Source organism: Macrobrachium rosenbergii, chromosome 56 (assembly GCF_040412425.1).
Source record: "Macrobrachium rosenbergii isolate ZJJX-2024 chromosome 56, ASM4041242v1, whole genome shotgun sequence".
In the NCBI taxonomy this organism is placed as follows: Eukaryota; Metazoa; Arthropoda; class Malacostraca; order Decapoda; family Palaemonidae; genus Macrobrachium; species Macrobrachium rosenbergii.
The window spans coordinates 22,810,904-22,837,489 of NC_089796.1; the positions used below are offsets into that span (position 1 = coordinate 22,810,904).

The 26,586-nt window shown below is 37.4% G+C and overlaps 1 protein-coding gene across 1 annotated transcript; it reads right to left on the reverse strand.

Annotated features, from left to right (window-relative positions):
* Positions 1 to 410: 410 nt before the first annotated feature.
* On the reverse strand, positions 411 to 19,846 carry LOC136836121 (uncharacterized). The gene is made up of 5 exons (XM_067100111.1): positions 19,577 to 19,846; positions 17,538 to 18,741; positions 16,022 to 16,210; positions 15,052 to 15,294; positions 411 to 446 (listed from the first exon to the last, which is right to left on the reverse strand). Exons 1-5 carry the CDS (start codon positions 19,693 to 19,695, stop codon positions 411 to 413), a joined length of 1,791 nt encoding a protein of 596 aa, XP_066956212.1. The 5' UTR covers positions 19,696 to 19,846.
* Between the last annotated feature and the right edge of the window lie 6,740 nt (positions 19,847 to 26,586).

Sequence of the window (26,586 nt, forward strand, 5' to 3'; positions counted from 1 at the left end):
AAACACATAAAGAAATGGGTCCACAGCAGGAAACATCTGTTCTCTAAAGTGGCCAAAGAAAACTCCAACTGTGCAGTAAAGCAAGTCAAGTGGCAACCTCTGTCCCTTCCCTATCTGCAGCTAATTACCTGCTTTGTTACCAACTCTGTACAGATCTCCTCTATCAGCACAGGCAAATATTCCTTTAAGAAAAAACAAGTTTGTATTCTTTGTAGGAACAAACAATGTTATGCACAGCGCCTCTGCTCCAGCAATCACACACTAGGAGCTCAGATAACAAAGATGATACCCACCTGTCTTATTACTTATTGCCATGGGGTGTTCTGTCTCCTTCTTCACAAATGACCATTTTCTAGTCGCCATCGAAAAAACTTCAGACCCAATGGTGCTCTTCTAGGTACCATGGGGCTTTACCCACTAGCAGTTGAGACATTGCACAGAGGCATCTGAACTGAATAGTTGTCTGTAATCACTAATAAAAGTGAATTAAAAACAAAAATTAACACCACACAGCAAAGTGACTGTAAATTGCTTATTCTAAATTTGTCAGATTCACATTCATTCCTTTTCACAGAATGTGGTTGTGGAAAGTTGGTCAACACCTTCAAGCCCCTTCACTACACTCTGTTCATAATCTCAGTCTAAGAGCAGTTCATTTTGATGTACTTTTATTGTTTCCATTGTCCTTTTCCAGCATTTTTCTTTCCTGCTTTTAGCTTCCTTGCTTTTCTTACAGATTTGATTTGATTTCAGTTTCTATAATTTATAGTTCCATTTATACTGTATATACCAATAAATCTTTAGCCTTGAATTATCTCTGAATTTATCACTTTATCTATCTCCTCAGAACTAGGGCTCAAATAAGTTACTCATTATAACAAAATAAAAGTACACTAGCTAAAGCAGAAGGTAAATGATAGCTAATCCTAAAAAAATTATCTAATTGCCTAACTGGCTAATATATAGAAAATTATTCAATATGTGAAAACATTTAAATAGTACCAGCCTAAAAGCTTTACAGGCAAGAATAAGCAAGTGTGTGGGAAAACTGAAAACATAAATTATAAGTGTGAATAACAAATAAATTTAAAGAATAAATCAGCAAATACCAAAGTCATCATTATAAGGTTATGATTTATCCCAGCAATTTACCTTTCATGGCAATATTTTGATGAAATTATTTAGGGCTAAATGAAAATTCTGCCTGCCTACTATTGAATTAGAAACCATGACTTGCTTTATGCTATCCAATAATTTCTATGCTGCCAGCCTGACTCCACTGGGGATTGGGTCCAAACTTCCATAAGTTTCTGTACATAATGTATACAAAGCACATAAATTTTGTCTATATACAGTCAAACCTCTGCATGCTGACCCAAAATGGGGCTGAGGTTAGTTGTTACACTGAAAATTTACGTACAAATTTGGTCAAATTCCATCCTATTAAACATGACATTTTATAATTAAATACAGTTTTATTTATACTCATTAAGTAATTACACAGCTATAGTTTCCATTTTGACAGCAGCTTAGATTCAAAATTTCCTGCAATGCTTTTCAATATAGCTTGTGTAGGTGATCAGCCCATCCCACTAACGGAATATTGGAATGACCTAGCAAACAATTCTCATTTGTTTTATACCTTATGTCCATCAGAGGAAGAGGTGGGCTCTGATTCTGTAATTACTTAAATTATATAAAATCTTTATTAAAAATGTCATTTTCATATAAGTAACTTACCAAGTAATTACATAGCTGAATCCCACATTGACAGGAGGTGGATACATGGACATGGTATTCTACTCCAAAAACATTAAGTCATGTAATGAACTTGAAATAGAAAAGTTGCTAGCAGTGAATACAATGCTTGTTGTTCCTTATTAGTTACGAGATTTCAAGTGTATAAAAACTGTAACTGGATGACACTCAACTTAACCTGTAGTGGCGTAGCTGCAGAGCCAAGGGTCGCTCATTATCATGCAGGGCTTTGTAGCGCAGGGAGTAATTCGATGGCTAAATAAAGTATCAGTGGAAGTTATGGCCAAGGAGTTATCCAATAGCTAGTAAAACTTGAATAAGTCACTTACACTGACATAACACCCAACCCATCCATTGAGAGTGGTGGGTACCCAGGTACTTTGTAATCCTGGTTCCTAAAATACTTTATACCTCACCAGAAGGTGAAGAGATAGGAGAAAATCTTATGCCAGCCACTATCCTGTGGTACTGCAGAATTTACATACTTAGTTGGCGCCAGTCTGGAGTTGGTGCCAGGAGCTGGGAAGCTTGTGGATTGGTATATATATCAATGTTAGACTGTAGCTGGCACTAAGTGAGCTGCACCAGCCAAGCTGCTATAGAGATCACGAAGCCTTGCTTTACAGTTGGTGCAGGCTGTAGCTGGCCAGGCAAGCTGAGCACCAGGAGCCTGAAGTTCTGGGCGCTAGTCTATAGCTGGGGCCAAGTGAGCTGGCTGCCAGCAGCTTTCAGCAGCTTGAGGCTCTGGAAGCTCTAAAGCTGGCAACAGATTAGTAGCTGGCACCAAGAGCTGTGCGCAAAGATTGTAGTTCAGGTCCACTTCTCAAGACAGTGAAATTTGAGGGACGATTATACTTCCAGTAGGTTGATGCAGAATGAGTAACGCAATGTGTGCCTGTGAGACGTGAAGGACTATACTTCTGTAGACTGATGCCAAATGGAAGTAAGGGACATATGTGCCTGAAAGCTGAAAACTAAGAAGCAAAGGCTGTTCAAATAACCTTAGCTTACCAGGCAAAATTGTTCTGAATCTGAGTTTCAGAAATTCTCTTCAGATGAAGGACAATGAGATCTCAACTGAGGGAGAGGGTTCTTGACCAAACATCAAAGGACAAGAAAGCCCTCTAGATTATCAAGTCTTGTTCAGGCAAAATACCTAAAAAAAAAAAACTCCAACTGGACAGAGAGTTCACTCTTTTGGTGAGCACTCCTGGGTGCTTGAGCATGTGCAGGTTGTAGCTAGTGTCAGGTGAGCTGGACAATTGGCGAGTTAGGGAATTCGGGAGCTGGCTGGAGCTCCTGAAGCCAAGGATGGTCCGTTGCTCTAGGGAGAAAGAACGGATTCAGGTCTCATATGGATCCTCATTCTGCCAAAATCAAAGGAAAAACAAGAATAACACGCTCTCTGCTTCCTAGCTGGGGGTGTAAAAGGCTAAGCAGGTCTTTGAGAAGAAGATGAAAGACCAGGTCTCTGTGCTTGACCAGAGAGATATGATAGATCGCACCCCTTCAAGGAAAGTGACAGAACCCAGATCTTTCTCAGAAACAAAGAGGTAATCTGCAGCAGGGTCAGAGGTGTCCAAAGAAGAGACGCAGAGTCTGAGACACAAGCTTGGGGGGGAAGACCACCACAAGTCTGGGAGACAGAGGAAGAGGTGACTTCTGAATCTTGTAATGGCTCTCTGCAACACGCCTGAAGACCTTTGAATAAAACTGGACAGTCCGCGCCTGTCTGGGCAAGACCAGACCCCGTGGTAGTATCTCTGAAGCTTAGTTGTCTGGAGAAGACACAGTTTTGGGGAAAGATCCTGAAGAGTCCATCAGTAACTGCAGCTGAGACTGTTCAGCACTTCCTCTACCATGTTGTTCCTTGAAGAGGCAAACAGGTCCAAGGCTGGCTTGCTTCAAACAACAAAGAGATTCTGATAACTGAGGGGATCGAAAAGGCCATGATGGAAGGACATGCTTCTGGACGCCCAGTATGTCCTTTTCCGATGCTTAGTCCCTGAATAAATCAAATGACTAGAAGATTTGATTGATCTGTCAACAGAGTGAAGAACTCTGCTGATTGGTCACGAGAGGAAATGCTGATCCAGCTTCCTGCTCAAGTAGATGTGTTAAGACTGAGGTCTAATCCAAACACACTACCATAGAGCTAGGGTCAAGCAGTATAGGGGCCATAAGGGGAAAAACACTTTAACTTCCCATGCATAAGTTGAGGTTTCTGTTATTCTTGGGATCGAGTCCTGACATCTTCCCAGTTCTTCAAATGGGCTTCTTTGACCTAGATCTCCAGTGCTGAGAAGAAAACTAGAACTAAGCTCAGCAGAAGAAGGAATTCTTTGCACAAGTCATGTTAAAACATCCACCACTGGAAACCGATTAATGAAACCTGGGCTAAGAACAACACGGAGGTGTCCAACTGTTTCTGTCCCGTGAAGGTTACTGTCAGAGCCTCCAAGCCCTTTTCTTCTCAAGATATGAAGTTAGTCAACAAGTAAAGACTGATGCACCCCAAGACAGAAGGGGAAGTCGAATGCAGTGAAGAGCTAGTAACTGGGAGTGTCAAAGCAAAGACTCCTGATTGGGGGGGAGCCCTGTCCTAAAAAGGCAGAAATAAAAACTCTCTGGGGTTCGGATGGGAATCTGGAAGAGAGCTCCTGCATATCCAAGCTCCTACCCAATCGCTCTGGAGAATAGGTGAAAGAACTACTGTATTTGATCGTTCCTCTTGACCTTCATCTACTCTCTGAAAGAGAGAAATGAAGAACTGTGGTCATGCAGCCCATCATCAGGAGCAGAGTTCAAGAAAAAATGTCGCGCTCCGAAACTAGTGTTGGAACGTAAGGCCACTTGGGAGTGATAACTGCTGCTGTGTGAATCTCACAGTAGAGGAGAGCACCAGAGATCTTCTAAAGAATACAAACAAGAGCAGAAAAACTCTTCCAAGTCTGTACATGACAGGGCACGGAACAATCTGCTGCACTCAGCTCTCTGGCGCTGGGTACTCTGACACTGGACACCAGACGCTAGACTTTCTGTGGATGGTGTAACAGGCCCACCAAATTACTAAGTTGGTGCTGTTCTTGTCTCCAACTACAAAGAAGTGGACAAAACCAACGAGAGAAGTGAAGAGGTAGCATCTGTAGTCCTGAGTGTGGATAGGGAGGAATGTAGACAGGACAAAAGTGGAAAAGCAAACTTGAGCTGGACACTGGGCGCTCAGCGATACTCCAAGAGCCTGGGAGCTTGGAACCGGGCGCTTGGAATCAGGAGCTTGGAACTGAACTTGGGCCGGGAACCAGAACCTGGGAGCTTGAAAACTGGGGAACTAAGAATTTGGGTGTCTCAAAGCTGGGAGTCTGGAATTTGAGCCTCGTAGTTGGGACCTTTTAGAATTTGTGCACTCGGAAGTTGGAAGCCTGAACTCAGAAATTAGGAGTTCGAACTAGGTAGCTTGGAACTTGGGTGCTCCAACTTGGGCACTCTGAATCTGTCCAGATCTGAGAGCAAATGATGACAACCACTGACTCACCAAACTGGGAAATATATCTTTACAATGGCTGAGATAAACTGAAAAACGCCACTGGCGCCATTAGTCCCACTTTGAACCATAACTAACCACATTGGGATCCTGAAAGTGTCAATGAAGCCTCTGTCCACACTGGAATTCTAATCTTGTCCACACTGGAACTCTAATCTTGTCCACACTGGGAGCCTAATCTTGTTCACACTGGTATCCGTAAACCGAAAAAATGTCATTGGCACCACTACGGCCAAGGTAAGTATATCTTCATGGGACGCCGCTTTCGGTTGTCCGCCGAGACTCGCGGACAACAGGTCGACTGAGGGTAACTATCCGGGGACAAAACCCTTTGGGACTCACATGATCGGACAGCATGGCGCTCCCCAGGTTTGCAGGGGGAGTTTGACAGGGACTGGGTTCTATGAAATCCAATAGGGCCAGATAGTTACTTCTCCACTACACATCCAACAAGACGCTTTCCAGTGGCTGTCTGCCAATACCTAGGACCGCAACAGGCTCGATTGAGGAGGCAACAACCCAGAAATGCTCCAGACCTCCCCTTGGACTTCCAGTTTGCCTCCCTCCCAGTTTGCAGGGGGTTTGACAGGGACCTGTCATGAGCATCGGGGACGAGCAGTCACCTCCCCACTGCACTACACTTCACTATAACGACTCATAACAAGGTTAAAATCTGCAACCAAGACACAAGACTGGGCAAAGGTACTGAAAGGAAGCAAGGGAGCCAAGTGTGGGAGCATGTGGTAAGACTGCTAATAGAGAGAATTACGCCTAAGGCTTAAGGCTAGCGCTGGCGCCGAGTGCATGAGAGAGGGTCCTGGGGCGGTTGACACCGAGATCAGTGCCAGCAAGGTTCAAGAGTGAGCTGGTCTCGGCTGTTGAGAACGTCAAATCGTAGCTGCCAACAAAAAACCCCAATTTTCCTTACTACTTTCTGCCTAACACTTTGAGTTCTGCAAAGGAAGGTGTGACGTTATGTCAAAAATTTTTTCACGCAGGCTTCAGGAAGTTATAGGTCCGTAATAAATCATAATTGCAAAAGTTACAGGCTTAATGAAATGGCAAAATACCCAAGAACTACTTTCAAGGCAATTATTAGTGGTCTTCCACGTAAGCATAGTGGCCGATAAACAAATCATAAAACTGCCCAACTTTATATGGCAATGAAAGATAGTAACGCAATGTCGTGAACATCTGAAAAATACTATAAAGCAAAAACATTATTGGCGCCTTGCCAGTAACCAGTGGTCGGTAAACAGTTCATGAATTGCAAAAGCTAATGCGGAATGAAAAGGCGAACATACACCAATTACTTTATAATGGGATGCTATAACATCCGAGAATCACTTTTAAGGCAAAACTATTATCTACAGCTCGTTAATATATTAAGGTCAGAAACAATTCATAAATTGCAAAAGGTTACAGCCAATGAAAAGCCTAACATACACTAATTATTTTATAATAGTGTCTACACCAATTACTTTATAATGGGGTGTCGAAACACTGAGGATTACTTTTAAAAGTTATCCTTGGCTCGCTAGTAGTTTATAAATGGAAAACAATTCATAAAATTGCCAAAGTTATGGCTTAATGAAATGTATAGTGTACAATTTACTTTTATAATGGAATGTTGTAAATATCCGAGAATTACTTTTAACGAAAACTATTATTGACGCTAAGCAGAAGCTTAACCGTAAAACAAAACCATCAACGCAAATGGTAATCATTAACCGCAGCTTGATGATGACTGAATTAACGAAACAAAATAGGAAAACACAGCCTGAAAGATTTCAGCTTGAAGGCTACAACATACATGTTCCGATGGTTGAGTTAATGAATCTCCATTGGAATCCAGCAAAACAACCGTATGATAATGAAAAAAGCTACTGCTGCAGACCAGGTGTTGCTACCACAGACGGCAGGAAATGAATGAGAATTGTTTGCCAGATCGCCCAACATTCTCGCTAGTGGGACGCGGCTGATCACCTACACAAACTATATTGAAGCACCCTTGCAAAATTTTGAATCTAAGCTGCCTTTTAAAGTAGAAACTATAGCTATGTAATTACTTGGTGTTACTTATATGAAATCTTGCTTTTCCCTATAATCATAAAAATGGTATTACTTGTACTTTGCCTTTATCTTTGCATAATGTTGATGAGCAATGATTGGAGTCTAATTAACAGAGCAAATTAATGTCAAACTTCCCATTAAGGGACACTTTGGGCATTCTACCCATGGGCATTGTTCCATTAGATAATTATGATTGTGTTAATACATATCTGCACAAATTTAATAAGAAATAGGTGGGGTCTCTCTCTCTCTCTCTCTCTCTCTCTCTCTCTTTATGTTGTTATTTTATAGTACTGTCTGGTAAAGGTAGCTCTTACATTATGCTTCATTAATATATCAATATGCTGTTTAAATACTGTACCAGATAATTCATCAACTTACAGCACGTCAAAATTTTTCATAGTTAATTTGCCGATAAAAGGACTGCGTAGCAATCATCTATAAACAAGTTGTTCTTTACCTTTCTGATGCATTGTTAGTTACTTCTAAGTTTTGATAATGGTAACACTTTAATATGCTTCCAAAGACGCCAGAGTGTTAATAATCGACTTACATGTAAATATTCTCAGCTCATTTGTTGATCAGGTATGTTGTAATTCTACAAGTATAAATATGTCTGTCTGTTTAACTTTCTTTTCTCTTGAATTGTATTCTTTTTTTTTTAATTTTGTTAAACGTTGATACAGTATTATTTAATAAAATATGATTGTGTTAATCACTAAATACAGGCACACATATTTTATTCATAGGTTTCAACAACAGTAGATGACTGCCTAAACTCAATTTGTTTACCCACTTTGAATGGTGTAGGGATTCCATAAATACCATTGCCATACAAAATAAATAATATTGCCAATGTTCATTAAACTTTAATATTAAGATTTAGAATGTGAGTACAGAATAGGTATCTACTTATTTAAACAAAATCAGGAGAAACACAAATTCACACTCATATGTATGCAACATTTTTTTTACAGCTTTATTATGCATGTGATTACTGTGGTATTCATTAGCTGTTTAGCAACTTGCAACACTCTCTCATATACAGTCATTTTTAGAAACCTAAATATCAAAGGAATTATCTCAAAATTACTTATCTAAAATATTTAATTTCTTCTTGCTTAACACCAGATTAATCAATTGTAAACTTTCAAAACACATTATACATTCTTGTATTACTCCTACCACATTCACTAAATATTTATGATTCACAATATTATTCTATTAAGAAATAGTAAAATAATCTGTGTACTTTATTCAAGCTGAGTATGTGTGCAGTAGCAAACACAGACATGATATCACTGCAAAATCTTATATCTGATTTTTTATCAACTATCAGATCATTGTAAATTTTTATTTATATTTATTATATTTTCAAAATAAAATTAACTTGCAATTAATAAATCATGTTTCCAAAGACCATTGAAATGAGCAATATTAAGCTAAACTCATGAGTCAACCAGGACTCAAACATAGTTATTTGGTTCTAATTTGGCTGTTGTGCATTCATCTTGCAGATGCACTGATTCTATTCATTTAGGAATGTATTTCATTTTTTTATATACAGTACACTTTCACTTATTTACAAAGATATTCTTTTCTTTATAGTATATATATATATATATATATATGTGCATTATTCATTGTAAACTACTGTGCATTTCACTCGCCTTAAGTTATCGTTTTTTTGCAACAAGAGATTTTGGCAGAGCCTTATTCACGCCTTGCCGCAATTTTTGTCACCGTAGTGCTTTACTAAAAGTACACAGTTAAGGCAATTTGTTCTTGAAAATGAGGAGAATTTCCAACTTTGATGACAACAATTTGGACGAAATTCCCTGTGATGCAACAATTATGTTTCTCTGTGTGTGTGTGTGTGTGAAAATATGGCCACTTGAGCCTTGATTTATACTTCAAAAATTGATGTGTATGTTGTACTGTATATTTTCTTTGGAGAGTAACAGATAGATAACCTGAAGGTATAGTAAGACAACTGGTGATATGAACACGAATTTTTTGCAGCATAGTAGTTTCGTGGTTTTTCGGTGTTTTCCATTGTCTTCATTTGGTGACTTGGGACGATGGCAGCAGTCATAGGCTATACCCGGCCCACAGGTGTATTTAACCTGAGCAATTACGGTGGGTATGCTAAATAATTGTCCATGGTGCTGTAGGAATGCAGTTGCATTGAGACTTTTCACCCTATACAACAAGGAGAAATCCACCAATTGTCTATGGATCAGTTTGAATAGGTAAGTGTTTGGTTATGCTAATTTTATGAATTCCCACACACTTAATTCAGGAAGTGCGGTGACATACATCTTGATTTCAGCAGTTATTCATGTTCTGGATTAGTGTATGGCTAAGTTTAAACCCGTCTGTAATAGTATTCTAAATAGATGAATATTTTCTGCACCTTTTTATATCTTAATTTGTATTGTTTATAAAAGTATAAGTTGTATTATATAGTAGTTGTTAACCCTTAAACGCTGAGCCTCTATTTACAAAAGTGTCTACTGTATGCCGGCGGCGTTTGGGAGTTAGCGCCAAAGCGGAAAAAAAGTTTTTAAAAAAATCACAGCACAGTTAGTTTTTAAGATTAAGAGTTCATTTTTGTCTCCTTTTTTTTCATTGCCTGAAGTTTAGTATGCAACCATCAGAAATGAAAAAAAATATCATAATCATATATAAATATATTGAAATACAGTATATGACAGCGCAAAAAAAAAATTTCATATATAATTGTATACAAATCGCGCTGTGAGCAAAACGGTTAAAGCTAATGAGTTTATTTTTTCTTTGTATTGTACACTAAATTGCAATGATTTTGGTATATAACAAATTGTAAAACGATCAAAGCAACACAGAGAAAATATTATCACAAAATGATGCATGAATTCGTAACGCTGGACATAAAAGTTTTTTTTCAAAAATTCACATAAATTGAAATATTGTGCTAGAGACTTCCCGTATGTTGCAAAATGAAGGTAACTGATTGAATATTACTAGGCTGTAAGTGTTTTAGCTTACAATTGCAGTTTTCAACCATTCCGGTTGAGTTAAAGTTGACCGAAGGTCAAATTTTTTCTATTTATTGTGATTTATATGAAAATATTTCAAAACTGATAACAGCTACAACCATGAGTGATTTTTGGTTGTATTCTACATGAAATTGCGCACATTTTCATATATAAAACTTTATGTAACGACTAATATAAAATGGTGCAAACATTACGACAAAGTGATGAAAGAATTTCTGAGATTTTCGGCCCAGTTACCGCGCACAGACGTAAGGAAAAAGTTTTTTTAAAAATTCACCATAAATCGAAATATTTTGCTAGAGACTTCCAATTTGTTGCAAAATGAAGATAAATAATTGAATACTACTAGAATGTAAGAGTTTTAGCTTACAATTGCATTTTTCGACCATTTCGGTCGAGTCAAAGTTGACCGAAGGTTGAAATTTTGGCAGTTATCGTGATTTATAAAAAAATATTTCAAAACTGATAAAAGCTACAACCGTGCGTTGTTTTTTGTTGTATTTTACATGAAATTGCGCACATTTTCATATATAAAACTTTATGCAACAACTAATATAAAACGGTGCAAAAATTACTACAAAATGACGAAAGAATTTCTGACATTTTCGGCCAAGTTACTGTGCGGAAGTAAGGAAAAAGTTTTTTTCAAAAATTCACATAAATCGAAATATTGTGCTAGAGACTTCCAATTTGTTGCAAAATGAAGGTAAATGATTGAATATTACTAGAATGTAAGAGTTTTAGCTTACAATTGCGTTTTTCGACCATTTCAAAGTTGACTGAAGGTTGAAATTTTTTGTAGTCGACGTACGGTACGTCCACTTGGCCCGACAGACAATTTTAGTCGACGTACGATACGTCTAGTCGGCGTTTAAGGGTTAATGACAATGCACATCCTCTTTTATTATATCTAACTTCATAAATTTATGATTTTTATTTTAATGCATTTAATACTTTATTTAATGTGTGCATCCTCTTGGACGACTGAATTTTCATCCATGTCAACTGTCCATCTGTCTTATTGGGGTACAGTTGTCTCCAAGAATTCCGATACAGATCACCATAGGTAGTCTGTGATATTGTGTAACGGAATTCCTGAAGCCAACTGTACTATTTTAATCTTGCCTTCCTTTGTTGCATATTTCATTCAAGTAAGCCTGAGGCTTACGGGCTGATAGCGTTTCACTTGTAACTCTTAGTAACGTGCTCATCTACCAATGATAATTATTACTGTATATAACAACGACCAAATCCATCTATCCAGACAAAAGGAAAACTCTTCATTTTTATATTATCATGCTTTTCAATTTTCATATTGTCCTTTCACCCAACAGGCCTTATGATCATGTTGCTGAAGCCATGGCGATGACGTTGAAGGCAGTACAGATGGTGGTGCAGCAGAGGACCAGGCTTCAGCCTATGACACCCTAAACAACAACCACCACCCCACTCGTCTTTGACAATTTCACCATCAGTGCCATTCACCGTAACCTCCACAACAAGTTTGCTGAGAAGAAAATCTTCACTATTGGCTCCAGAACAGAGGACCTGAAGGTGGCAAGCATCATTCCTGAGACAACGTTGGAGACGTCTGTGTGGTGACTCCTCCACATTATGGGATTCCGCTACAAAACCTCCCAGCGTAAAATAATTGAGCAAGGAGTCCTCAGACATTGTGTGCCGCTGGATAACCGCTCTCAGGTCACTCCACCAACACCGAGAGGAGGGAGAGGCAGGTGGTTTACGTGAACGAAACTTGGTTCACAACCAGGATGAATCACAGCAAGGATGAGTAGACAGCTGTCAGCTTACCTCCAGCGTCACATACAGCCATCACGTGCCACCAGAAGAAGGGGAGTGCTTTGTGGTAGTTGCAGCGGGCACAGCTGATGGTTTCATCCCTAACACATTCCTGTATTTCCCTGCCAAGAACCCTAGCGGTGACTACCACGGAGAAATGAATGGTGAGCTTTTCCTCTGCTGGTTGACCTCACAGCTTCTACCATTGCTGGCTGAGCCATCAGTATTGGATAATGCATCATATCACAGCCAGGTGACGGAGGAAACTCACTGCCCCACCACCTCCACCTAGAAAGTGGATCTAATTGTGTGGCTGAAACACCTCTATGTTCCATTCCCACCATATGCCACACGGGCTGACCTGCTGCTACTCTGCAAGGAAAACAAGCCAGATCTGCAGTCATCCGTGAATGGGGTCACGAAGCTGTTCATCTGCCACCCGCACATCCAGAGCTTAATACCTTCGAGCAGGTATGAGGGCTCATGAAATACCATGTGCGCTCCTCCTTACACCGATTCAGCAGGGTTGACCTCCAAGAGAGACTGGAGGAAGTCAGGCTTTGTGTCACTGAAGAGGTTTGGGCGGGTGTGGTTTGACGACCCCAAGCCTTTGAGAACAAGTACAGTATTGGAACATGGACAATATCCATGAAAGAGTGGATCCTGTCATCACCGACTCCAAAGCAATGACGAGAATGACTTGTTTTTGGATAGTGATGTACATTAAAATAATTATATCATGTACTGAGTATTTTGTTTGAATTAATTATCAAAAAAATAGTCTCCATTTCTTTTCATAGAGTACAATGAAGTATAAATAAAATAAACACACACTCCTCTTTCCTCCATGTTTCTTTTTCCAACATGTTTTGTTTTCAGCAGCACAATAATTAACCTTTACTTTCATGTTATCTATTACTCTCAAATGAAAAAACAAAAACCAAAAAATAAATAAATAACGTAAGCATACCTCAATTCTGAATGCATTACGACTGGACCACTGGCTGTATATTCAACGTTACTATTATTATTATTATTATTATTATTATTATTATTATTATTATTATTATTATCATGGTAACCACGTAAAGAACCAGACCGGAACTGAAAATTATACCACCGTGAGGTATTGGTGTGGGTCAAAACACAACAGGAAAAGAGAGAAGAAAAAAAATTTTTTTAAATGAATCAAAATGACTGCAACAAAAGGACATTGGCTAATTGGAAAGTTAAAAAAAAAAAAAAAAAAAAAAAAAAAAAAAAAAACGATGACAGTGAATTTACAAAATTTACAGCTTAAACTGAGTTAAAAAAAAAAAGAAAGCATGAATGACTCAATCAATCAATCAGTGACTAAAAGTTACAGTGGCGCAGCAACCACTTCAGTCACTGACATAAAATAAGAAGAGGAAAGCATCTGATAAAAGAAGTATGGCCAGATTAAAATTAGCTTTGACAGCACCTGAAGTGCGAGGTCCCCAAGGGTACCACTGTCCTCCCCTAACCTTCAGTCTATGTTCAAGGGTCTGGAAACTCAGTGGAAATTCAAGGAGAGAGAGAGAGAGAGAGAGAGAGAGAGAGAGAGAGAGAGAGAGAGAGAGAGAGAGAGGAGAGATATTAGTGGATGGGGCTTAATACTGAAGTTTTCATGACATCAAGGTCACTTGCTCAGACTGGTATCATCGTTGTTGGAATTTCTCCTCATTTTCAAGAACAAACTGCCTTAACTGTTTACTTTTAGTAATGCACTATGCTAACGAAAATTACGGCAAGGTGTGAATAAGGCTCTGCCAAAATCTCATACTGATCTGACTATTCTTTAAGAAGTGATTTAAAAAAAAGATGACTTAAGGCAAGTGAAATGCACAGTAAGTGCTACATATGAGAATTCCTTCTTAGGGGACAGAAGGGAAAGTAGTCTAAAAGTCTGCCCTAATGCTCAGCTTCGAAATTCAACCTTCTTTATACTGTAAAGCCTATGAATAAAAGAATTATTCCTCACGAACATGAATATGATTCTCACTAGTAAATGCAAGCTTGGAAAAAATCTGAGTACACATTCACTGATACAAAGAAATAAGGTTAGTTCAGTAAAAACAACTTGTTCTAGACCAGCAAGTTGCAATATAGTAAATTATGCTTGATCAAGGTTTTTACAATAAAACTTTTAGTGTACTTGCAATACCGATATGATTTATACTATTTCCTATGGTAAATAGTTTTTATACTGTTCAAAAGACTAGTGTAATGACTAGAGAAAGTAAGTATGAATGCATCCTGTACTGACACAGCTGCCATTTACAGGCTACATAAAATCACTCTCCTATAATATTCCTAAAGGATAAATGTTTTTTCCATGCACAATTGTGCCATCAACAGGGTTTTTTGTGACAAACCCTGTAGCCATGCACTTAATGCTTCTCCTATCTTTGCAAGTCCTTTACCACAAACCTGAGATGATGATTTTTGCAGCTGTATGAGTAAGACCTCACATTTACCACAAACTACTTAATCTCTGTACTTTACTTATTTAGGCTTGATTCGCTCTTTCCCAATTTATGGCTCATTTTGGCAAAGGTCAAGTCACTTTCCAACAAATCTATGATTTTCATCTTCTCCATTTTAGCCTTGGAGGAGCTTTTTTCAACACTCAACAGCTTTTTCAGAAGATTTTTCACCTAAACAAAGGCTGCACACAACACACGACAGAAGGGAAAGACCATACTTCATAGTTTAATTAATCCACTCAAGCAATGAAAAGATGGAGAACTTACAATTTTCATACAACAGTAAAACTAACAAACAGTGTGAACCAATAAAACTAGCTCCCAGTACCTGGATCATTTTGGTGTTTGACTGCATTCCACCTGGAGTATTCGGAGTGCTTCCAATTGCCCCAGGAGTCTGTGGCTGACTACTACAATTGGGACCACCTGGAGTTAGAGGCATACCATCTGTGTTTGAGCCACCAGAGATATATGGAGGACCTTCCCCTTTATTGGAACTGGTGGAAGATTTTCTACGATCTTTGCTACACCATTTCCAATCAGGGTGTGCTCTGTAGTGATGCTCTTTTATCTAAAAAAAAAAAAAAAAAAATAAACAAACAAATGTAATAAAAACAATAATAAATAAAAAGTTGGAAAACTGCATACAGGATAATATACAGTATGTTACAGGAATGGCAAGCACAACAATCACAAAGAATATATAGTAGGTTACATGAAGAGTAAAAATTAGAAACTATCCACAAAAAAATACAGAAAAAGTTATATAAAGGTCACACACCATCTACATAAAATAAAATGTTATATTAAAGACAACCAAAATGTACAGAGTACAGAGTAAGTTAAAAGGTAAACAAAATTATCTGAAGACTACAGGGAGTCAACACCTTCATCTATCCAGTCTCAAATAAAAACTTGCATACAAGGTCCAGAGAAAACAATTATGCTACAATAGTTTTCGTAAAAGAAAAATATCAAATGTTTAAGATGAGAGAAACTTAAATAGTACCTACAACCAAACTTTTCTTACTAAAATAAATCCAGACACTTAAAATCTGTCTTACATCTACAATTAGTCACAAATGAGAATACAATAACTTTAAATTGAATTAAACTGCCATAAAGGTTGGTCCTGTAACCCACTTTCAAAAGTTTAAATTTTATACAAGCAACAGAGGTCAGAAAATAGTACAGCAGTATTCAACTGTTTATCCATACCACCAAGAAATTACTTGCTTCTTACTGGTAACAAATAACTTTCACTCTATTCCACTCACCATATTGTACATAACACTTACCTCTGAAGCTAAACTGTGATATTTTTGTTTTTCTTCAGGGCCTAAAGCATACCACCATTCTCCGAGGATTTTGGAAACGGTTCGATTATCTTGGTTGGGATATCGTTGATGGACAAGAGGTCGGTGTCGCTTGCTAAATATCATAAATGCATTCATTGGTCGTCTGATATGCTCCTTTTCCCCCTTTCCCTGAGGATACATAAAATGGCTGAATCAGAAAAATGAAGCTTCTTCATATGAATATTCGGTATTACAGAACCTGCTCTTGTTCATGGGTAGATAATGTCAGACAATGTCTAATCCTCCTCAACAATTCTGCGACAATTACCTTGTTTCAGCTATTTTCTGATGTTTACTAAAGACCTTTCCCAAATCATTAAAACTTACTCAAACAACACTTACCTCTGACAAAGACAGCTTTATCTTTGACAAAAATCTAAAAATACCCTAACATTCATCTTGTTAAGCAATTCAGGTTAAAGGCAACTATCAAATAAAATTAATGAATCAACGACAAAATCACCTAATATAAATAGCTTAACTGCTACCGCTTTTATAGACTTTCAACCATACAATGCTTCCTGGAAATTCATCCACAACACTTGGAAAATTATCAAATGACTAGACTAGAGAGTAAAGCAATTTTGAAAATGTCACTGGAAATATCAGCCAACAGATAAAAACTAGCTGAAGCTCATGCTGACTCCTTCATGAGGTCAGACTCTCAATGAGGCTTGCTGTTCTATTATTAACCCTTTAAGATTCTGAAGACAATTAAAGTCATCATCCATTTTTCAACTTCTGAGATCCTGATGATGCAAATGATAATTTTTTAATAAAATGGCCAAGAATTGTAAAATAACATCTTAATGAAATTTGAATGTGGCAAATATATGCTTGTTGCTGTCATGGAGACTAGTATATATTTTGACTCTTGGCAAGTTTTTTAAAAACTGACAAACTGTTATTCTGCTCGACAACTTATGCCACTCAAGTATTTTACATTTTTTAATGTATTTTGTTATAGCATACGTGGCTCAAATGGTAACAAATTTCATGCCACTTGAAGAAAATTTATCATAGTTTTACAGTGTGTTAACAAAAATTATATATCTCTTTTCTCTGACTTGTCATGACTTTTTTAAAAAATGCACATTTTTTTCATTACAGCTAATTTTTACTTGTGGTCACAATTTTTTAACAGTTTTTGGTACTCTTAAATACAGTACTATGATGAAGCTCAACTCTTGAGCTTCCAAATGACACCAAATTCACTAGCATAGCATGAAGTATAATGTTACACACAGCATTAAGAGAAAATTATTGTTATCATTTTTACTCACTCACTGAAAGGTGAGTGTTCTGGCGAGCACAGATTTAGACCAGGCCAAGATCCTCAAAGGGCTAATATGCATGACATGAGTTTGAACTAAAAATGCTTGAAGTTAAGTACAAAATTCCTTGAACAACAAAAAATGTACACACCTGCAAATAACAATAAAAAAAAATTACATACCTTCCTAGGACTCTTAGGTTCATCTTTCCCTGAAAAGGAGCCTAAGGACTGAGTTCGTCTCTTATTATTGGTACTGGCAGTGGTATCAACATCAGTAAGGAAGACATCATCGTCATCTGCTGTCAGATCGAAATCCACATCTTGACTACAGGATTCTCTCTGGCCACCTTCAATACCATTGTTATTCACAATTCCATCACTAGTAGTTTCTGCTGTATGTCCCCCACCGTTGGTTAACAGTGTACCATTAGTCGCTGGTGGGACCTCTTCCTCGTTTTTTGGCTGCTGACTTGTCATGGTTTTATTTGGTGTTGTGATCAATGGAACCAACTGACTCCAGTGGTAAATATTTCCTTGCTGAAGCTCAACACCTTCCCTTTCACCTTCTTCCTTTGTGGACTGAGAATGAACCATCACATGTTCAGAACCAGTGGCTGTCACTTGCACTCTAGGCTGAGTGGTTATGATAAGTGCACCATGTCCTGGCGTTGCACCACTAATAACACTGGTTGGCAATGTGGTTATCATTGGCTTCATGTCACCTGACACATGCATTCTCTCTGAAGGTTCTTCTTTCACCATTTCCACTGAAGAAACATGTTCAGTCACAGACATCCTTGCTTCTCTCACAGTCATGTCGTTGGCACGCAATAATAAACCCTCTTGTTCCCCAATGTTTCCCACACTTATATGTCCCTCAGGTTTACCATCTGAGGTACACCCGTTGCTAAACCCCGCCTGTTCTACGGGTCGAAATCTATTGGATAAGTCTTGAGGTTGAGAGTCTGGATCAATTTTGGTCCTATTTGATACTGAGGAAGTAGTTAAAGCCTGTTCTAACAGTGCAGACTGAGGCTCACTAGTTTCGGGATGAACCTCAGAGGCAGCCTCAACTCTGGAAGGGTCTTCACGAATAACCCCACTGATAACTTGGTTATCTACAGTTGTCGTCACACGCTGCTGGAGAGTCAGGAGTCCTCTCCCATCTTGTATGACAGACTCAGGCGCTGGGTGAAACTGAACGGCAGGGGCCCCCGTTAGTGATAAGGTCACTTGCGGGCCTTGAATGCTTAGTGTTGAAGATAAACCAGAGGCCTGAGCCACTGGCATGGCATGACTCGGGGAGGCGCGGATCACACTCGTGCCACCTGTCGCCTGACCAACTGTCGATGGCAGCTTTGTTACTGGACGAACTAGTTCAGGTCTGGAAAAAAATTATGGCAATAAAAAATCCGTCAACGTGATGATGTTATTAATATATACATAGGATATAAGTAAAACCTAATTTTACTAAAAAGAACTTCCAGTACTGAACATACATACATGAAGGCTATATATTTTGCTACATGTTACACAGCAATAAAAATTACTTTCTTTTGCAAAAGTACTAACTGAAGCTGATACTTGCAAACTCTCAGTAAGAAAATAAACCTAGAGACAATGAAATATACAACACACTAATAAACTAGCTTCCTTTCATAATAAATTCAGAGTAACCTGATGGAAAATTAACAATCAGATTCCATATAGTTAGAACAATTTCCAAGAAAAACAATCAATTTTTTCTCTAACTCAAAGCAACAATACATGCTACAATGCAATCAGATGTATGGTTACCAAGATAGGTCAATTGCTACAATTGCAAAACAAAAGCTATTCGAAAGTTATTGTTTTGAATGTCATGTTAGTCTTTAAAACATAAATAATACACTTTCCTAGCAATATGATCAAGAAATATACCTAATAATTAAAATCAACAGTTCGAATACTCCAAAACATCAGTAACCAGGTGACTGGCTACTGGTGTTTTAAAATATAATTCATAAAGGCAAAATGTGACACTGACAAGGACTTCACTTGGACAGAACATAATTGCACAAAATAAAAAAGAACTCTTATATAATAAACTTAGAAAGTCAAATTAACTGGATTTTCTTTTCCTGAAATTGCAGATGGATTTTAAATCCTCAAATTTTTAATATAAAAACATGAACATGAATTTCTAAAAACTCTAACTTATGAAATGTGTATTGACATACCTGATGATTGGTTGTCTGTGAGGCAAAACTGGAGCTGGATGTCTATTCACATGGTCATGAGAGGTCCAGGGTCGGCCAGTGGGGGAGGTGATGGCCGCCCCAGGCTGGGAAATCGGCATGAACACATTACCCTTGGGGCCTACTGTCACAGGACTCTGAATGGCTCGGGGAGATATTGACCTTGGAGAGAAGCCACCGGCTGGGGTCGTAGAGCGCGAAGAATTACTCAATGTCACTAGGAAAATAAAAACAAATTCAAATTTCTCACAAAATGAAATAAGAGAAAACAGCCGACACTAATGAAGACACGACAAAAAGACAGTAGAAACAGATGACACGATAATGACATAGTTATCATTTATTATAGCAAAAGACTAAAAGAATGGAAAAGGGCCTCTTGTATGGTTGTCAAACTGAAGTACTGTATAAAGAAGTGTTTCTTGAAGGGTGGGGGCTGTCAGCCCAACAACTTAAGCCTGGAGTTGAATTCTTGATGTCTCTTGTAATCCCCCCCCCACCAAAAAAAAAAAAAAATTAATTAAAAAGAATATGAGTTGTAGCCATCTGCTCATCCCTCCCACTCATATACTGACTAAAGGATTGCACCAGACATGGCACTAGTCACATGCAGTTAGTTTGTGAATTTCTTCAACTGATAGTACACAAATTAATCACTATACCTGTATTAATTACTCTGCATTTTTTCTGTTTCTTATTTCCAAAATATTACATTCTATTTACTTACAAGTTCATTCCGGTCTAGCCTAAAAAAACTTATCCGCAAAACCTTCTTCACTTTTTGATGTTGGTCAAGCAAGACTAAGTGTGGATGTACTACAAAATTTTTACAAATCTAAGTTTGTGTGTGATGTATATCAACAATAAAATTCTTAAAAGCATGGCAGGTTTACAAGCCACTCCTGTGCAGTTGTTTCACTGTATATCTAGGAGACTAACCTGAACCATTCTCTACAATTGCTAAATTCTATAATTTAAGGAATCAGAACAGTTTCTTATTTATCTGCAATTACAATATCCATTTCATACACATTTAACTGAAATTATATGTAAGCACAAAGATAATTAAAAACCTATTATATGGCAGCAAATTTATTATCATAAAAATCCACTGCATGTAATCCCAATGAAGCAATTATAAAAGGTACTGTATTCGGCATTAAAATGGACTAACTTCCAAGTAGTATTATACATAGTATCTGACCTATGCTTAGAGGCAGAGGCAAAAAGATTAAGAAACACAGGTTTAAATAGTGAATAAGTATATTCAATAATATTGACTTATTTAACATATTGGCAGCTTAATTTCATCTCAGTGATCGGAGCGGCAACTGTGAAGTTTTGGAGATAGTATCTGAGTCACAAGACATTTCCTCCCAATTGCCTCCACACTAGAGTGTCCTTCCTGTGTTTCAGAAAAACTGGAGCATTACTACATTATCACCTTCCTTCAACTCCACCTGACAACCCAACTATATTCTTTCTTGTCAAATGAGCACCAATTTATATATCTGATGACTAAGGTATAGGCAAGATTTCTGAAATACACACAACATATTTTATTTTATTTTGCATGAAACAATTTACCCTAACCAATTAAAAACCTTCACTATTATTTTTATCATTCTATTGATAAATGAGCATAACGATCCTCAAAAGCTATGAACACGCTGTTAGGTTATACTTCAATTATTTAATATTAATTGAACTATATTCCACACAGGCTCAAACAATCCTAAAAATTTTATTAACTGTTGCAAGAAATTTCAGAAGTAAAACTTCAACAATTTAAGTTGCAAGAAATTTAAGAAGTCAGAGTTTTACCATAATGAAACTATACTGTAGTGAGTTTTCTCTACTGTACTGAGCAATACAGACTTATTTTCAGTATTTCCTAGCCAAGCCCAGTCAAAACAAAGCTCAATTTACACCTGCCACTTCCTTATTAGGAATGTTCCTTCCTTTTTCTTTATTTTCTAAGACAAGATAATGACATGAGGCTGACAGACTTATTTGCACTTGCATAACAAAAATTAAACGGAACCAAAATGTAATGTACAACTTTTTATGACTCCCAACTTACCCAGCACTGAAGGGGATGGAGGATGGCCGCAGTTTCCTGCCATACATCGAAAGGTGACGTGAACAGTAACCTTGACGCTGGCTTTCTTTACTGCAGCCATCTTTGCCACACAATCTTCTCCACTGCTTACCATTAAACTTTTTGCGTATGCCGTTGGGTGTAGTCACAACCTCGCCTTTCTTGTACTTGAGTGGAGTAGCTGTTCCTGATCTATTGTGATATCAGTAGGCATTAAAATCCACCATGAATATATCTAAGTACCCCTTCTTTTTCGCAGTAAGAAGCACTATAGATATTAGATTTTTATGAATTAGAAAATACAAAAGCCTTAACACAATAAGAAACAATTTTCTCACAAACAGCTAATACAACTCAAACTGTATTAAATACATCTTCAAGTAGAAATATGTCACTTACCTAGGGGTTACTGGAGTTGATCTGGGTGTGGTTGTGCCAATGCTACCCTGTTCAATTAAGCTGGACGTGGATCCACGACTGTGCATGGAGGAACGTTTAGGATCAGTTGTGTACTTGCTCCCCAAAGCCCCGGGAGTTAGAGATAAGGACCGATGAGTTCCACTGAAATGACCTGCAACAAAATGTAATAAATCAGTACATGACTCTGTCAGATCAGCAGAAACTAGCCCCAGTTCTTAACACTATTTCCTCTGCTCCCTTCTCAATTAGATAGTGCACTGCAACTTTTTCATTTAAATAAGTTGATGCCCACCAACTAATACGCAATTTTTTTCCTAAAATCCTTCTTTATTCCAATGGCAAAAATATAACCTGTAAACAATATGACAAAATTCAATAATTCTTTACAAAATGGAACCACTACATAGCTAAATCTAGAACTGACAGGCATTAAAGAGAAGGAAAACAAATCTAAGAACTCACACATGCATAAAAAATTTCCAGGAGTTAGAGCAAAGAAATGTAGAGCTTCAAATATCAAAACTGAAATTGTTCAGAAGCTACAATTTACAGAATTTAACTACCTATTTCTTGGGTTATTTCCATCATAAAACATTATAATAATAAAGTATCACAAACAAATACAAGAGTATAAACTTTGTAAGGAGTGAATCAATATGTAATTTCATGACACATTTCCATAAACTTCAAAGATCCAAATGCTGGTACTGCTTGCTGAAAGAGAACTGCTTCACACACCAATGCAATTTCCTTTTTGGTAACCTTGTCAAACTACAGAAAAAAGCAGTGCAAAAATTTTTTCAATTACTAACTACAACTCTACATATTGCTATTTATTCAACAGCAAACATTGGTTAATAAGGAGAAAAAATTCTAATACCCAGTACATACACTGCTTGTAAGAACTTTCCAAGATGTACTCCCTCAAAGAGCTGAACAATCCAACCTCTACCTTAAATACAAACTTAGAGAGAGAGAGAGAGAGAGAGAGAGAGAGAGAGAGAGAGAGAGAGAGAGAGAGAGAGAGAGAGATCCATTTTGGATGCATCTTCTTTCAAGCTTTAATTGTGTAAACGGTATATTGTTCATCAGTGCGCATTACTGAGACAGAACAGGTGTTCAAGGTATTCTTTTATCAAGATCTCAAAAAATCATTTGTAAGCCTAAGGCAAATACAAAAAAAAATAACCAATGCCATACTTATTGGGGAAGAGATCATGCCATGAGTGCCACCTCTTCATGTATTTCAAAAAATTAACAGCAATATGTGCATTGATCACTTTATCCACACATGCAATTGCTTTAAACAAATGGTTATTTTACATTTTACACACTGGAAAACAGCAATAGGGTTGTTGCTATTGAAATCTGAGAGACAACACAGATTCAGTGTCAGCAACAGGTGCATTTTTTTTTTTTTTTTTTTTTGGGGGGGGGGCTGATAAGGTGCATTATTAGTCTTATGATAAGTTTGTAGAAAGAACTGCAATGCAGGATGATTACAAAAGAAAAATTTAAGACAGAAAGTTTAACTGAAAACAATTACCGAAAGATGAACCATTTATAAATACTGTACTTGTTTTAGAAATATAACCATTATAGGTTTCCTTAAAAAATATTGTAACTGACAAAAAAAAAATTACATAGCACCAGACCTCTAACGCTTACCCAAAAATTACTGATTTGCAGGCTTATGCAAATTAATATATCACCAAAAAATTAGATTTGGAGGCCTATGCAAAATAATGATTCATTTGTATACATTAATCAATAGGCCCAGCTGTTTCACTTAAAACAAATGTTTAAAAAATCACAAGAATAGATAGCAAGGAAGCATGAGCCTTTTCCTGCCTGTGCATGCTGAATTTCCACCCGTGTGAACACAGTCTACTTTTAGGCAGAGAACATCTGACACTAGCTCTACAATTATGATGGAAATTAAGGGCAAAGGTGGTGGGAGATGACCTCACTAGGGTCCTTCCCTGTGTAGACCTAAATATTAATCACTACAGTTACTGAATACATTGATATTAGGCCTGAATTTGTAATTGAATATAAGGTACCAAACTGAGTTACAACTGCACCTTGAGTCCAAGTTCCTGAAATGGCCAGTGGCATTGTATCTTGGCTCTTTTGTAGGACTGTTGGGTTATAGAATTTTATGGTATTTGCCCCTACACTGGATGCTGCTGGTTTCATAGCTTTTGGTCCAGCAACATACGAAAGTTGATCAAAATTTTCAAACTTTTATTGTGAAGCAGCAACCCCTCAAATCATTCTACTTGGCCATAAGCATATGTAGAAGCCATATTAGCAGGCAAACCAGTGTGCGTCTGTGTATGGTGTTATCTCTTTTTTTTTTTAACATTCTCAGTATCCATGCTGATTGCTTACAACAGTTCTGTCAATATGAGTTGGACTTTTTGGGTCAAAAGAGATAATGACCACCTGGTCATTGATTTGGGGGCCTCACTGCGAAGATGTTTCTGTCTGGACCAAGATACCAATCAAAACTTTGTGATTGTTTATAACAAAGTACATGTTCCAGGTTGTCCCCACTAAAGGTGGCTTGTCTCTGTTCCCAAGGGTATACAGTATTACACTACCCTAGCTCATCTTAAATATGATACAATTTCATACCATATGACTAAGATGCAAGAATGGGGTGTATAAAAAACATTAGCCTCAATCCTAATAACAAAACAGGACCGAAGACTGCCTTGGGGACACGATAAGACCTTGGGCTTGTTCCGACAGGACTCATAGCTGATACTTGAAGCATTCACTTTGCAAAGAAACTGTAAAATGGCTACATACTAAGTCTATCTGCTTTTTTTAAATGTGTAACCTTGCTCCAACAGGTCCAACCATCGTTTTCTTTGATCTACGTGTTTTTTATGAAATAATCAACTTTGTTAAAGCCTTAGGGAAGCTTAGACATATTACCTCACTGCACAATTTATGATCTTTATTACTGCTAAGTATTGTTTGATTGAGATAAAGCCATACTGTTGGCGGAGAGGTGGTCATTATCAGAAATGGTCTAGCCGCCAGCTGCTGAGTTAACTTTAAGTGTTAATTTGCCTTTTTTTAGATCACTTCTTCAAGGAAATCGCTTGTGTGTTAAGCTACAGTTGCTACCGCTTGGTCGCAGAATGTACCCAAGTCTATTATATATCTCAAGTTCAGGGTTGAATATACAGTACAAACAAGTATCACAATGTTACATCCGTGGATACTAAGGTACCATCAGCCATGAGAGGGTTAATATTTAGTGGAAATGAGAATGAAGATTTTGGGTTATATAATTTTTACCACCTCTTTTACCTCAGCTTAGTTCTCATTTCAAGAGCTATTAGTCTTAATTATGGTCCCAGTGTTAAGTATCTTGAAATTTTTTAAACTGATATTGAAACAGAACCTGTGTGTAAAGTATTACTAAACTTGTGTATAGTTTATACCTGCATTTCACTAACTAAACTTGTATAATTTATACCTGGGCTTCTTAACTTAACTATTTAATTTATAAATTTAATATTTGTTTAGTGTAAAGGCAAGAGGGAGACCATTAAGGGTCCTGAAAAAATTGAAAATACAGCATTTAGGAACCCAGGGAGTCAGAAATCAATGGTCTATCTGTACATTACAGAAATAATACAGTTACCATTGATACAGTGTAAATGAGAAAGATGACATTTGCCAGTTTTATTAGACAAACCATAACAAATGAGGAAAGATGTATTGAAATCTGACACCCAACAAAAACACTAATAGAACAAAATTATTATTACATACAGTGGAGCAATCACAGCCAGCTCCCCATTTTTCATTGGAAATGTGCATATTCATTACAGTTCTAATCACTTTAGATAATAATAATAAATTACTGTTTATAATACAGCAATATACAGACAATTACAAATAACTACTACACAATCATTGTAGCATAAGCAAGACAATTACAACTAAAACCATACATTCACTGTCAAATTATTGTCTCCAACTTTAGTTGCATTATAGTGATTTTCTAAGAGGCATTTATTTTAAATAAATTCCATCCTAACATCATAAATGGCCATATCTAACCATAGTCAAAACATAACTTAAACAACTCATAGTGAAACTAGGTTACCTGATTTTCAATAAATAAAAAAGCTCAATGCCCAAGCAAAACGATGATGACAATTGCAGCAAAAAGTGTAATTGCCTTGTCCTGAAAATGCCTATCACAAAGCAGATATTCTCCAAAATACATTACAATTAAAAATACTTTCTAGAAATACAGAACAGCCTGACTCTAAAACAAGAAGACGCCCATACAGCATCAACACCTTCAAAACAGTTGTAAACTTATGGAACACAGAAAGAGTAGGTGTTCTGCATCAACAGACAGTAACACAAGGTACTGTACTACAAATTGTCAAAACAATATGTGCACAGTACTTGAAAATTGTGAGGGAGCTAAACTTAA

Coding starts and splice junctions, on each gene's coding strand:
- LOC136836121 (XM_067100111.1), bottom strand. CDS start 19,695: ATGCCGATTTCCCAGCCTGGGGCGGCCATCACCTCCCCCACTGGCCGA. Junction 15,295..16,021: donor ATCACAGTTTAGCTTCAGAG/GTAAGTGTTATG, acceptor TTTTTTTTTTAG/ATAAAAGAGCATCACTACAG. Junction 447..15,051: donor CAAACACCAAAATGATCCAG/GTACTGGGAGCT, acceptor TATTCAGTTCAG/ATGCCTCTGTGCAATGTCTC.